Consider the following 14,606-nt stretch of genomic DNA (forward strand, 5'->3'; position numbering starts at 1 on the left):
CAAATGACTGACAAGCTCAAAACCCAATAGAATTACAAATATTTGTGAAACGTGGGCGGGGTCTAGGATTTTGACCAATTACACGTTTCTATTACGTCCCCTCGCTGGCGGTTCATTCGATGTGATTGGTCCACCTCTGCACCAGGAGGGCTAAAGCTTCTTCTTTTCTTTCTCGCAGCCATTTTGCGAATGTCTTTCGGGCGCCATATCTAGAGAAGAAATTGAGCACCTCGAAAATGATTAAATTTCTGTTTGTTTCACCCTCCGTCTCCAATATTTCACCAAGACAGCTGTCATCCGACGGGATATTAACAAAGATGGGGTATCAAAGCTGTGTTTACAGCGTTAAAACATCATCATTGAAATGAGAGGATAATGTCTGTTTACTGTCTCATTGTTGAGACGTGTAACCGTGAGTTTTTTCAGACTATAACAATCCTTCATCATCTCTCACGAGCCAACGTCTCCTTTGAGTGACTGAATGCAACTCACTCTTGTTGCGGAGAAGGGCATTTCCGTTTCCAACCATCATGGCTTCTGTGAGCCTTTTCTCCAGTCCCCCTACCCCTGTTCTTGACAAAAACATGACAGACTCTGAACTGGCAGGGGATGAAAGGTCGAGTAACATTCTTATCTGAACATTCTTCTGTACAGGTTCATTTGTACATCCTGAGTAACTGTTATTCTTTTCCTAATCTTGAGCATCTAGCGTAAAAGGACAATTGCGACGTTTTGTGGGTATTGGTGAGAACAGGCCTTTCCCTCTCCGTTAAATAACAATCTTCTCGTGCATGCCATTTATTTTGTTGATGCTGCAGTGGTAGCGATAGCAAATTTACAGTTTTCCCTCCGACAGAAGATAAGGGCAGTTCCTTCACAACAACGCCCTTGACGTGAATATTTCTGTCAATAGTATTTTCAAGGTGCCATTTATATAAGTTAAGGTAAACAGATTGTTGAAATGTAAGAATCCGTATCATCTTGAAGTAATCTAAACGTTCATGTTTTATTTGTAACAGCCTTAAAAAAAAAAGGAAAAATACCATTCAGGTATTATACTGGCTGGTTGTCTTTAAGGCATTTGAATATTTATGCGACTGTGACGTGGCTAGCGCTCCGCCCGTTCACATGTGCTGGCGCACCCTTCTGGTCGCGTTCGCGCTGTTGGGAAGACTGCGAGGGGGTGTACTGGGACAGAGCAACCCACTGTTGCTGCGCAATTACCAACCAGCAGGTCCCATGACTAGACCTTGTATTGCTGGGTCTAGCTTCCTGTGTGCTATTGCTGTTGATATGTGAAACTGGGACAGAGGTCACTGAATCAAGAAAAATCCTAATTCTACAGTTTATAAGAGAGTACACAGTTGACGGAGTTATTATGCCAAATTGATGTAGTTTACTTGTATTACTTTATAATACTTCATTATAATTGGAAGCTGCTCCTTGTTATCCGTAAAAAAGGCCTTTTCTCAACAAACCCAACAATTTTCTTTAATCACTTCTTTCTCAATAGGGCCAAAGATCTCTGTTCTTCTCTCTTTCTCTCTCTTCCTTTCACTCTCTTTTTCACACATACTCGCTTACCCCACCCCTGTTCACAGAAACCAAGTATGCATGCCAGTCCATCATTAATTGATGTGTGATTTGCCATTTGTTTTGAATAGCTGTGCTGATGGACATGTGTTGTGTATGCAGATGAGAGTGATCAAGCCTTTGTCACTGTTGAAACAGTTGCGCCCATACGTTAAGAGCATCAACGGACACTGCAGTGGACGGTGTTCTGAACAATCACCCATTTTAAAGGACTGAAACTTCCATGGCAGAGGCATAGTGGGATCATAAGAATCATGTTGACATAGCTGTTTCAAAGTTCAGTCCATATCTTCTGTTCACCCATTGGCCAATATTGAGGCTTCCCCCCCTCCCCCAGTTACTCCTGACTGCCTCTCTCTCTCATTTATCATGCAGCTCCAGTCAGACACCCCTCCCCCTCCACACAGTCAGTATGTGTTGTTGGATGGAAAAAAAAAATGAGGAAACCCACAAATTCTCAGTGTCCCCATGGCCAGTACGCCCACCCCACCACCACCCCCCACTGATCTTTGTCAATTTGCCAGAGTTTGCAGTGGACTGGTCTTCACAAAATATCCCCACAGAAAAAACATGCCTCAAGACTAAAAGTGAATTTAAAACTGACGGAATGTTGCATTTTACTGGTTCCCTTTTAAGTATGTTTAGTCCAAAAAGTGAATTGTCACAAATCATTTTTAGAATCATGACAAGAAATATTTCCCTCTAGAAGCCCCATGTTTTACTCAACAGTATTCCCACTTAAAGTAGACCTAGTCTGCCAACCCTGGAATACCTCCTTTTATTTAGTTCCAAGTACCATTTTTATGTTATGAACATATTGATGTATTTCCACCAGGTGTCAATACCTCAGTTAAAGTACTCAGTTCTTCTGAAGGCCACCCACTGTCCTGTTTACATGATGCTGACTCTGTTTGACCCGCATCTCCGTTGGTCACTAGTCTACTCTTACTGTGGTCTTATATAGAGGCCAGATCAGTATGTCATTCAGAATTGACATAATTGTAGTTTGCTGGCCTTGCATATATTTTCACATCAAATAACAGACAGCGATGGCAGATATATGGACAGGTTACTCTGGTCAAATTACACACTTTAACGCCACATATTTGACCCGTCGCAGTTCTTATTTTAAGAACTATAATATGCGGTACTTTACGTAAGCATGTAGTCAAGGAGCTTAGTACAATGACTAAACCTGTAATGTTATATGTACTTTACCACACAATAGCAACTTGTAAATATCCAAATAATCTCAGAATTATGTTGCTTTTGATGGTTGATTAATACTTATTATTTAAGTATGTCGTAATTTTCTTTTAAAGGGAGGATGGTGAATTGGAAGATGGCGAAATTGATGACGAAGGAATCGGCATTGAAGAGGAAGGGAAGGCCGCTAAGGAGGAGCATGGAGAAAAAGAGAAGGAGAAAGACCGAGAGAAGGAGAAGGAGAAAGAGGAAAAAGCTCACAGGCACTCTCGGAAGAGGCATCGCAGGTCAAAAGAAAAATCTCAGAGGAGGTCGAAGAGAAGGCGGCGGGAAAGACAGAAAGTAGGTTTTGTCATAAAATCAGTCTAATGTTGTGCCTCTAATAGTGTGTCTCTTAGTCTCTAGAGATCTTTATCTCTTCAAATGCATTAGGATGTGAAGCTCTTAAGAACTCATAACTCAACTCATAACCTGACAGGTTAAGAACTCATAACTTAACTCATAACCTTACAGGTCAAGTCTGTTGCCTCTCAACTGTGGTTGGCCAATAGATGAAATAATTGTCATAATTGTGTGTTGCCATACTGGCACGTATGACTACAGAGAGATGACTTCAGACAGATTTATGTTCTTGATGACAGCTGTAGTAATGGAGCCCCTGGGATCTCCTTTCCTCCTCCCCCCCCCCCCCCCCCCCACAGCACCACTCTCCCTCCAGCAGCTCAAGCTCCGACAGCTACGACTCCGACTACGAGCGCCAAGAGAGGCCTAAGAGCAAGAAGAGCCAGGCAGCCTACCGCGACTACGACAGCCAGTTCTCACAGGTCAGCCACACATTCTGCTTCTTTGGGTGGCTTGACACTGCAGCGGTTACAAACGCACAGAGACCACCCTGTCAACAAGGCATTGCATTTCTCCTTGTTTTTAGATCTCTGTAGGACGAAACATTAGGAAACACTACCGCTTCAGTACTGATTTTAAACCTGTTGTACGTTTCTTTCTCTTTTTTTAAATGCATGTCTCTAGCATGGGCGTGAATCCAGCGGGGGTCATGGGAAGCCACAGAGGCCAGCCCAGCACAAGAGCAGCGATGTGGACAAGTACAGCGACTACAGCGACTACGAGGAGGAGGACGACTTCTCCGAGGAGCTGGTCCAGTACCGACACGCTAAAGGCTCCAACTCCCCTGGCCAGGGGAAGGGAGGGCCCAAGGACCAGGGCAAGAGGCAGAACATGAAGGGCCTACAGAAACAGCAGTGTAAGAGGCCCCTTGTGCTTTAGAGGCCCCTGTGCCATAGAGGCCCCTGTGCCATAGAGGCCCTTAGAGAACCCTGTGCTTTAGAGAACCCTGGGCATAGTCTGGCTGCTTTACATTTACATTTAGTCATTTAGCAGACGCTTTTATCCAAAGCGACTTACAAGGATGTATACACATTTTTACATTTACACTGATGGCACACTGCACATCAGGAGCAATTAGGGGTTCAGTGTCTTGCTCAAGGACGCTTCGACAGGGAATTGAACTAACTAAACGACTTCTCTACCTCCTGTACCACTGTCGCCCCATTGCTTTAGCAGTCTGCATGAGAAAGTCTTAAGTATATGTCCGCGGACACAGTTACGTATAGGTCCGCTCACGTTGTGCATGGCGTAAATTCCGTCCCCAGGATGGTCTGCATGGGCTGTCCATGTTGCGTCTGAGCGTTGACATGTTGACTGCGCATGTGCATCTGCATGCAAGTTTTAAAGCACTTGCTCAGGGTCAAGCCGAAAACTAAATCAATCTTCTCAAAAGTGTGGGTGTAAGTAATGGCTTTGTCAGTTTTCTGGCATTAGAATAAAGCCATAGATTGATGCTGTCTGCAGTAATGGACATGGGCGTTAGACCTTGGGCCTGAACTCACTTTTTCTGTATGAACAAACTCACTTTTTCTCATATGATATTAGCATTATCTGTGCCCGCAGAGAGCTGTATGTCCAGGTCCCTTATGTGATACCCTTGTTAATGGCTTTTGTCCGTGTTGCAGATGGCGGCCAGAGAGGGCGTGGCAGAGGCGGCATGGGTAGGGGGCGTGGCGGCGCCATGCCCAAGAACAAGAAGCAGAAGGCCAAGAACTGGGGGCGCGGGAAAGGCCGTGGGGCAGAGCTGGGCGTGGAAGGCCCCAAAGCAATGAGACACCCTCCTCTTGGCTCTGAGGTTCGGACATGTCACCCCTTATTAAAGCACCTGTTTGGTTTATATGTGTTTATTTAGATTCTCTCCTAATATTGATCTGTTAAATGTGTCTCCTCTGCTTACCGCTAATCTGAAGATAGCTTTTACCTGTAATGTGTTTTGTAGTTGACAAATGTCTCAGTCACAAGTACGGTATATATCAACAGATATGTGAAATATCAACTATATGTCAAACCTTCCAGTAACAACAGCTCGTATTAAGTTAACTCCCAGGACCCCTTGCTGTGTTGATTCCCTAGGAGGGGAAAGGGGTTGCTGGCTTCCAGAAGAAACGGCCCATCATGACCCAGGAGTTCATCAACCAACACACGGTGGAACACAACGGCAGATACATCTGCAAATACTTCCTGGAGGGTCGCTGCATCAAAGTAAGTCATCCACTCAGATCAGCAGATCTTCAGATTAGGCTTCCTTGAAATTACTTTATTGATGTTTTCTGCCCTGGACTCTGGTTATTTGGGAGTGTGACATTTGTGGTAGACAGTGGCTAATGGCTAATGGCTAATGAAATCCCCCTAATGACATTAGCCTCTATCTGTCTCTCCCTCAGGGCGACCAGTGCAAGTTCGATCACGAACACGTTGTTCCTGATAAGAAGAAGGAGCTGTGCAAGTTCTATCTCCAGGGTTACTGCAGCAAGGGAGAGAACTGCATCTATATGCACAATATCCTTTTCATACCACCCGCTTCTGACCTTCATTTACCCATTTAAAGCAGCACTAGGAGTTTTGGTCTGAGACTAGCGAGCTAAAAGCAGGCGAAAACCTTGCAAACACCACCAACAGCCCAGTTGGCACTGATAAAACCTTGCAAACACCACCAACAGCCCAGTTGGCACTGATAAAACCTTGCAAACACCACCAACAGCCCAGTTGGCACTGATAAAAGTTTTTGCTAACATGCTAACTGGCATGTTTTGATGTGGTACTGTGAAGGTTTTTTTTTTTTCAATACTGCAGATGTTCTGACCCAAACAACAAAATGACATATTAGTCCGTGGTCTGGACGGCGTGTGAATCTGTACTTCCCATGATCATATACCATTTAAAATGAGTTTGAAGACGATGAACATGCCAAAAGAAGTGGCTCATTAATTGTTGAGACAGAATGCGTGTACAGCTGGCTTGTCCCTTCTGTGTTTACATTTACATTTAGTCATTTAGCAGACGCTTTTATCCAAAGCGACTTACATACACATTTTACATTTACACTGATGGCACACTGCACATCAGGAGCAATTAGAGGTTCAGTGTCTTGCTCAAGGACACTTCGACAGGGAATCGAACTAGCAACCTTCTGATTACTAAACAACTTATCTACCTCCTGTACCACTGTCGCCCCATGTGTTGATTGACCCTTGACCCCACCTGCACAGGAGTTCCCTTGCAAGTTCTTCCACACAGGGGCCAAGTGCTACCAGGGAGACAACTGCAAATTCTCCCATGATGCTTTGAATGACGTGACTCAGGAACTCTTCGATAAGGTAAGGCCGCCACCACCCAGACGAGCATTTACATTTAGTCTTTTAGCAGACGCTTTTTATCCAAAGCGACGTATCAAAGGAGAGAACAATCAAGCTACGAGCGCTTACAATTTACAAACACTCTGCATGATCAGAATCAGAATCAGGTTTTATTGGCCAAGTAAGTTTGCACAAACAAGGAATTTGACTTGGTAAAGTGGCTCTCAATGTGCTTACACAAAATATACATTACAACACGATACAAAACAAACAGTGCAACAGTGCAACGGTCTAAGAAGTTTAAGAAATATGTACAAGGCGGATTGACAACAGACAAACAGACAGCACTGCAGTTCAGTTGAATTCAGTTCCCTTTTTGAAACATACTGGTCGTGTAAACAGCAGCCTGAAACGTCTACGTTGTTTATTTCTGCTTGAATAAGCAGCTTAGTGTTGATGTCAACTGTTGCCATCGGGCTAATGCTCTTCTGTAGATCGTCAACACGGAGGAGGACAATGCAGACGAGGACGAGCTGGAACTGGAGGACCTGCGGAAGCAAGGCATCGCCCCCCTGCCCAAACCGCCCCCTGGCGTGGGTCTGCTCCCCACGCCTGGCGCCAGCAGCCCCCAGGGGGGCAACCAGGAGGGCAACCAAGGGGGCAACCAAGGGGGCAACCAGGGCGGCAACCAAGGCGGCAACCAAGGCGGCAACCAAGGCGGCAACCAGGGCTGTAACCAGGGGGGCAACCAAATGGGCAACCAAATGGGCAACCAAGGCGGCAACCAAGGGGGCAACCAAGGCGGCAACCAGGGGTGTAACCAGGGCGGCAAAAAGATCCCCTCTCTGTTTGAGATCAAAGTGCAGCCCACCATGGACCTGGCGCAGAAGATCGGCCTCGGGTAACTTTCAGTTTATCAGACATTATCCATACATCACATGATCCATACATCACATGATCCATACATCACATGATGGCAGCTCATTGGTCAAAGCATTATCCATACATCACATGATGGCAGCTCATTGGTCAAAGCATTATCCATACATCACATGATGGCAGCTCATTGGTCAAAGCATTATCCATACATCACATGATGGCAGCTCATTGGTCAAAGCATTAGCCATACATCACATGATGGCAGCTCATTGGTCAAAGCATTAGCCATACATCACATGCTGGCAGCTCATTGGTCAAAGGCAGTTTCAGTGTTGTGCTTTTCAGTGTGACAGTGGTATGAATTATTAGCCAGTAGCAAATGCACTTTTAAATTCTTAAGATCCTGTATCTTCAAACTGATGTTGAAAGAATTCATCTCAAATGACTCTCCTCATAGCTAACACGGTGTCATTGTTTATCTCCCGTAGCAACCGGCCAGCTTTCTACAACAACAACTCCCCCAACGGAGGGCCGCCCCAATTCGGCGGGGGTCCTGAGGATGGCCAGGCTGGCATGATGCCCCCAGGCCCTAACGCCCCTCCCCCGCCTCAGCCGGGGTCGCCCCCAGGCTCCATGGGTGGGCCTCCTCCAGGCTCAATGGGGGGTCCTCCTCCCATGCCGCACGTGGGTGGTCCTGGGCCTCCACCCAACCCCCAGCAGCCTCCGCCAGGGTTTGGGCAGGGCCCTCCTATGCCCCCCCCCGGGCCTCCGGGCCAGCCGCCGCCGCCATCATTCCTGGGGAACATGCCCCACATGAACCGCCCCAACCAGGGGCCTCCCATGATGCCGCCGGGGGGTCCGTTCCCCCCCATGTGTGACATGCCAATGCAGCAGCAGCAGAACATGCCCTTCCCCCCGATGGGCCAGAACCCCGCCGAGTTCTTCAACACATTCTTCAACAACCAGAACACCGGCCCAGGAGGTACGTAGGTCACATGGACCCTTGTATGTGTGTCCCTTGTATGTGTGTCCCTTGTATGTGTGTCCCTTGTATGTGTGTCCCTTGTATGTGTGTCCCTTATAGGCGTGTCCCTTATAGGCGTGTCCCCTATAGGCGTGTCCCTTATAGGTGTGTCCCTTATATGTGTCCCTTATATGTGTCCCTTATATGTGTGTCCCTTATATGTGACCCTTATATGTGTCCCTTATATGTGTGTCCCTTATATGTGTGTCCCTTATATGTGTGTCCCTTATATGTGTGTCCCTTATATGTGTGTCCCTTATATGTGTGTCCCTTATAGGTGTGTCCCTTATATGTGTCCCTTATATGCGTGTCCCTTATATGTGACCCTTATATGTGTCCCTTATATGTGTGTCCCTTATATGTGTGTCCCTTATATGTGTGTCCCTTATAGGTGTGTCCCTTATATGTGTCCCTTATATGTGTCCCTTATAGGTGTGTCCCTTATATGTGTGTCCCTTATAGGTGTGTCCCTTATATGTGTCCCTTATATGCGTGTCCCTTATAGGTGTGTCCCTTATAGGTGTGTCCCTTATATGTGTGTCCCTTATATGTCATTTTAGTCATTTATCATTTAGCAGAGGCTTTTGTCCAAAGCGACGTACAAGGGAGAGAACAGTCAAGCTAAGAGCAATAAAGAACATGGTGTAACAATAAATACTACTTTACATAAGAATTAGAAAAACAACCTAGAAAGGAAAAAGAAGTGCAGGAATGTAACTGCTGAAGTGCAAGTTAAGCACTAGTCGAAGTGCCAGTTAGGAAGGGAGGTGCTCTCTGAAGAGTTGGGTCTTCAAAAGCTTCTTGAAGGTAGAGAGGATGTGTGTCCCTTATATGTGTTAAGTCCACGCTGCTCAGATGTCTGAGTTCTTAGAGTGTTGGGTATTGAAACATGCTCTGTCCCCACCCACCCCTCACAGATGACAGCCACGCAGCTCAGCAGCAGCAGCAGCAGGCCGGCCCTGATGCGCAGGCCTCCATGCAGGGCTTCCTGCCAGCTGTGCAGAAGGCCCTGTTCCTCCACCTCACCCAGGGGCAGCCCCCGCCACCGCAACAGCAGCAACAGCAGCAGCATCATCCACAGCAGCAGCAGCAGCATCCACAACAGCAGCATCATCAACAGCAGCAGCATCATCAACAACAGCAGCAGCATCATCCACAACAACAGCAACATCCACAGCAGCATCATCCACAGCAGCATCATCCACAACAGCAGCATCATCCGTTTCAACAACAGCTCCAGCAGCAGCAGTTTCATCTGCAGGCCGAGCCCCCGAGGCCAGAGGGACAGGGCCCTGGGCCAGCCAGCAGGGACAGAGGTATGGAGACACACTGAGAGATACTGTTGATATGACTGATGATATAACTGATGGAGACACAGGTTCCACTGGAGATACTGCTGTTGATATAACTGTTGATATAACTGTTGATATGACTGTTGATATGACTGTTGATATAACTGATGATATAACTGATGGAGACACAGGTTCCACTGGAGATACTGCTGTTGATATGACTGATGGGGCCTGTTTGGGGAAGCTCACTTTCATTTCAAGAAAGTTGGTTTCTCACTTTTTAGGCTGATGTTGAGTCCTGTCATATTTTGGGGGGGGGCCTGTATCAGTATAAGGGAAGAATGCACATGGCTCTTGAGGTCCTGCTGTCATTTCATGTGTGTGTTTAGATGGTGTGATTTGCCAACTAAGTGCTTCGACTGTTTGGCTTAGTTACATGTGCTGCCCTCTGGTGGTCTGTCAATGGAACTTAAAAATGAATGATTGAATTATGAATTATTAAGACCTTTTGATTGGTTGAGAAGACGTTTCGGACGTGACTCTCACTGGAATCGCTGATTCATGTGCACCTCCTTCTGCGTTGTTGTTTCAGACGAGACGACGAATTGGTACTCCAGTGACGAGGAGGACGGCGGCGGGAGCGTGTCGTCCATCCTGAAGTCTCTGAAGAAACAGAACGAGATGCTCAAGAGCCAGCAGAGCCAGCCGCAGGTCCAGCCCAAGCCCCCCCAGGCCCCCCTGAGCGACCCCCGGCTGCAGAAGGGGCCCCCGAGCGACCCCCGCGTTAAAGCGGACCCGCGGCAGCGCAACGCGGATCCCCGCAAGTCGGACTCCGAGCCCAACCACGACCCCCGGCTGTCCCGGGACCCCCGCAAGCTGAAGCCCGCGGAGCCGGCGCCCTCGAAGCCCGACGCGCACCGCCACCCCAGCGTGGCCCACAAGCCGCCCGCGGGCGAGGACGACGAGGAGGGCGAGAGGGAGCTGCGTGAGCGGGCGGTGCTGATCCCCCTGGAGCCCAGCCCCACGGGCGTGCTGCGCGACCCCCGCTGCCAGCTCAAGCAGTTCAGCCACATCCGCGTGGACATCCTGCTGCAGCGGCCCTCCTTCGCCCACGCCGTGGTCTGGGCGCCCGAGGACCTCATCCCGCTGCTGCTGCCCAAGCAGGAGCCCTCCATCAACCTGCCGCTGCCGCCGCTCATCGCCAACGCCCAGCTCAACCGCACTCTGAACGCCATGCCCGATCCGCACCTGTCCCCGACGCTGTCCGCGCCGCCCGACCCGCGGCTGGCAGCCGCCCGTCTGAAGGAAGGGGTGGGTAGGGTGGGCGCCGGCAGGCCGGGTCTGGAGGGCAAGGCGGGCGTGGAGAAGCCACTGGACCCGCGGACTCACAAGGACCCCCGCATCAGCCGCTCCTCCAGCCTGGACGCCTCCAAGCCCCCCGCGCTCAAGGACTCCTCGGGGGGAAGCGCGGCCCTGGACCCCCGGCTACTGAGAGGCACCGTTGGAGCGCCGGGCTCTTCGCCGGTGGCCAGCGCAGCTGTGGTAGCCGAGCCCGATAAGCTGCCCCCCTACGCCCAACGCCTGGCGGCCAACTCCAGCGGAGGCCTGGAGAGCCCCACGACCCTCCTGGGGGGCATCAGCCTGTACGACCCCCGCAGTCAGACCTCCCAGCCTCCCAAGCCCGCCGAGGACTCCGAGCCGCCCAGGAAGACGAGCATCCTCAAGCAGCCAGGGAAGCACAGTAGCAGCAGCAGCCCCCCCCCACCCCAGCTCTCGCCCCCGCACCGCTTGGCGTCCGAGGGAAAGACTTCCGACAGCCCCTCGGACGGCTGCGCTGGCGGCCGCGGCTCCAACTCCACTGCTGTAGGTTCAGAGAAGGCAGCTTCCCCCACCACCACCACCACCAGCGCCGCCGCCCCCAGCCCCCCTACTCCAGCCCCGGCCCCCGCTCTCCACAACTTTCCCATCCAGGCCCTCACCGGCCTCATCCGCTCGCCCTACAATGACCCGCGACAGGCCAAGCCCCCTAGTGTAGTCGTGGCAGGGCCAGTGGAGGAGGCCGAGAAGAAGGAGAAGGAGGAGGTGAAGGACAGTGAAGAAAAGATGGAGGAAGAGGAGAAGGACCAGCAGCCGCAGCAGGAGGAAGATGAGGAGGAGGAGGATGACAGACCACTAAAGGACGTGTTTAAGACGTTTGACCCGACCGCCTCACCCTTCTTTCAGTGAACAGTCCTGAGGCCCTCCGGCTCCCTCTGCTGGTGAACTCTGTACATAGCAGAACATTCATTGATTGACACCACCTTCCCCCCACACATGGCAATCGTAGTTGTATCTTTTTTCAAATTGACATATTTATTTATTTTATATTGTACATATTCGTTCTCATATTATGATCTCTTTCTGGCATCCCTAGTTCTTTGTAGTGGTGGGGGGGGCATCTATCCACGTTCACTTGCTAAAACTTCTACCAATCATGTGCTAGTGTTGATTGAGTTGCTGATGATTTCATCGTAACAGAATGACATCCCAATGCCACTTTTAAAAAAAAATTCCACAGACTTTGAAAATCAAATTCAAACATTTGATTACATTTTTTTTTTCTCATTTAAAACAATATGATTTTTGTGTGGGTCAGAAAGGTTAGTGATCTTCCTGTGGTAGGCGTATGTAACAGCTAGTTTGGTAATAACAATTAGTTGATTTGTTGATTCGTTCTCACTCAGTTAGCCATGGAGCTAACTGGAAATAAGTTTATTGTGCAGGATCGCATTTAAAAAAATACAGTAATTCCATAAGCTTTTACCAGTACGTGTGTGTGCTGATTTAAATGATCGTTGGAACCATTTAAAATGTGGCCCTATATGTCATTCTGTTACTGGGAAGCTGCCCATGAACAGTTCTGCTTCATGGCTCAATTCTGTAACTGTTAAAATATGGTGCGTTATTGATTATATTGAAATGGAGAGAGGTTCAGACTTAATTTATATACGTCTGTAGGAATACGAAAAAGGTTACACTATAAATGATTACTTTTGCAAAGAGATGTATGGTAAGTTAGGTGTTATTGTATTCATTTTATATGATGGTGTGAACAAAATAAAGTTTCACATTAAATATAGTGACAGACTTTTTTAATAAAATAATAAAATCCAGTTAAGCTTCATATTCTGATGCTATAAGTATATCATAAGAGCCGCTAACCTTTTATCCCCTTGGTTGTGTTCTGTGTATGGCATTTGTGTTTCAGTTCATGTAAGGTATGACTGAGAAGAATGTTTAAATTGTTTTACAAGACAAAAAAAACAAAACAGTTGAAGGACAATTGTTGACTTGTGTTGCTGTAAGGTGCTATCTTAGTGGCGTTCTCTTTTTTTGTTGATAAATATAGTTTTTTTGTTGGTTTTTTTAAATACTGTATGCTCAACTGTTAACTTGACTTTTAAAAAGCTTATTTTCTATCATAAATGCAGTGCTTTCCAGAAACTGTCCAAGTAATTAATGTAATTTTGTTACTGCTGACAGATGCCGTCAGAGAAAACACTCCAGATGAGTTTATGTGTGACCGTTCATTGCCTTTTTATTTTTTATCCATTGTCTTAAATAAAGAAAAATCTATATGGCTTCAGAAATGGTGTGAAAGTTGAAAATGGAAATATGTCTGAACAGACAGTATGTGCCCTGTAAACTTGTTATATTTCCTAAGGAAGCAAAAAAACAAAAAATATATGTATAATTTATATAAATAAAACACACACACATGCATACATATATATTAAAAAATATATATAATGAAGTGTACAGCAATGTCCAGAAGTTTTCAGGAAAGGCCAGGAGCTAGCATTACACATACATCACACACACTATATATATATATATATATATCTGTGTGTGTATTACATACTGTAAAGAGCATCACAGTTCAGTGCTGCACCAGTGTGTGGGTTGCAGTTCAGTGATGCACCAGTGTGTGGGTTGCAGTTCAGAGCTGCATGACGTGTGGGTTGCAGGTCAGTGCTGCATGGCGTGTGCAGGACCAGTGTGTGGGTTGCAGTTCAGTGTTGCACCAGTGTGTGGGTTGCAGTTCAGTGCTGCATGGCGTGTGCAGGACCAGTGTGTGGGTTGCAGTTCAGTGTTGCACCAGTGTGTGGGTTGCAGTTCAGTGTTGCACCAGTGTGTGGGTTGCAGTTCAGTGTTGCACCAGTGTGTGGGTTGCAGTTCAGTGTTGCACCAGTGTGTGGGTTGCAGTTCAGTGTTGCACCAGTGTGTGGGTTGCAGGTCAGTGCTGCATGGCGTGTGCTGCACCAGTGTGTGGGTTGCAGTTGCAGCTCTTTACTTGTTGCGCTGCTCCAGCAAGTGCAGTGGGGGTGCCAGACTGGGCTCGGCTGCGTGGCGTGAGGTCCTGCGGAGGCCCAGATCGTCGGTGTCCGGGTTGGAGATCTCCAGGGCCCGGTGGATCAGGAGGTTCTTTTTCCACTGGAAGCACAAGGCGGCGGCTCTGGCCGCGTCCGAGTCGGGCTCCGGCTGCCGCAGGCCCTGCCAGGTTTCAAGAGAGGAGTCTCCAGTTGGCACACTCAACTGGGCCAACGGACAGATTCGTCAAAAGGTAGGCCAAGGAAAAAGGTTCAGACAGGATATTTGAAAGTAGCTCAGAAAAGTCTATTCTGATTTTTAATATGGTTCAGAAAGAGACATGGAAATTCAGAGAATGTGAAGAAATATGAAACCTCTTAATGTCTAATGTTAAACATTGACATTAAACATATAAAACAAATGTTTTATTGTAGGATACCTCGTGTAGCTGTACAAGGTAGCAATATAGTTTGTATTTGTACCTTAATGCAGGCCGTCTCGGCCGCGCGGACCCCCTTCAGGACGATCTGAAGCAGGTTCTGAGCGTTCTTCACCAGGGTCTCG

At 47.9% G+C, this 14,606-nt stretch overlaps 1 protein-coding gene across 1 annotated transcript; it reads left to right on the forward strand.

Annotated features, from left to right (window-relative positions):
* The first annotated feature begins 148 nt into the window (after window positions 1-148).
* On the forward strand, window positions 149-13,321 carry LOC105892853 (zinc finger CCCH domain-containing protein 6). The gene is made up of 13 exons (XM_031578588.2): window positions 149-616; window positions 2,916-3,141; window positions 3,501-3,623; window positions 3,826-4,057; window positions 4,827-4,996; window positions 5,275-5,403; window positions 5,586-5,700; window positions 6,409-6,518; window positions 6,992-7,398; window positions 7,865-8,358; window positions 9,318-9,520; window positions 9,566-9,716; window positions 10,285-13,321. The coding sequence occupies exons 1-13, from the start codon at window positions 531-533 to the stop codon at window positions 11,916-11,918; spliced, it is 4,080 nt and encodes a 1,359-aa protein (XP_031434448.2). The 5' UTR covers window positions 149-530; the 3' UTR covers window positions 11,919-13,321.
* Window positions 13,322-14,606: the final 1,285 nt, after the last annotated feature.

Source organism: Clupea harengus, chromosome 13 (assembly GCF_900700415.2).
Source record: "Clupea harengus chromosome 13, Ch_v2.0.2, whole genome shotgun sequence".
Taxonomy (NCBI): domain Eukaryota; kingdom Metazoa; phylum Chordata; class Actinopteri; order Clupeiformes; family Clupeidae; genus Clupea; species Clupea harengus.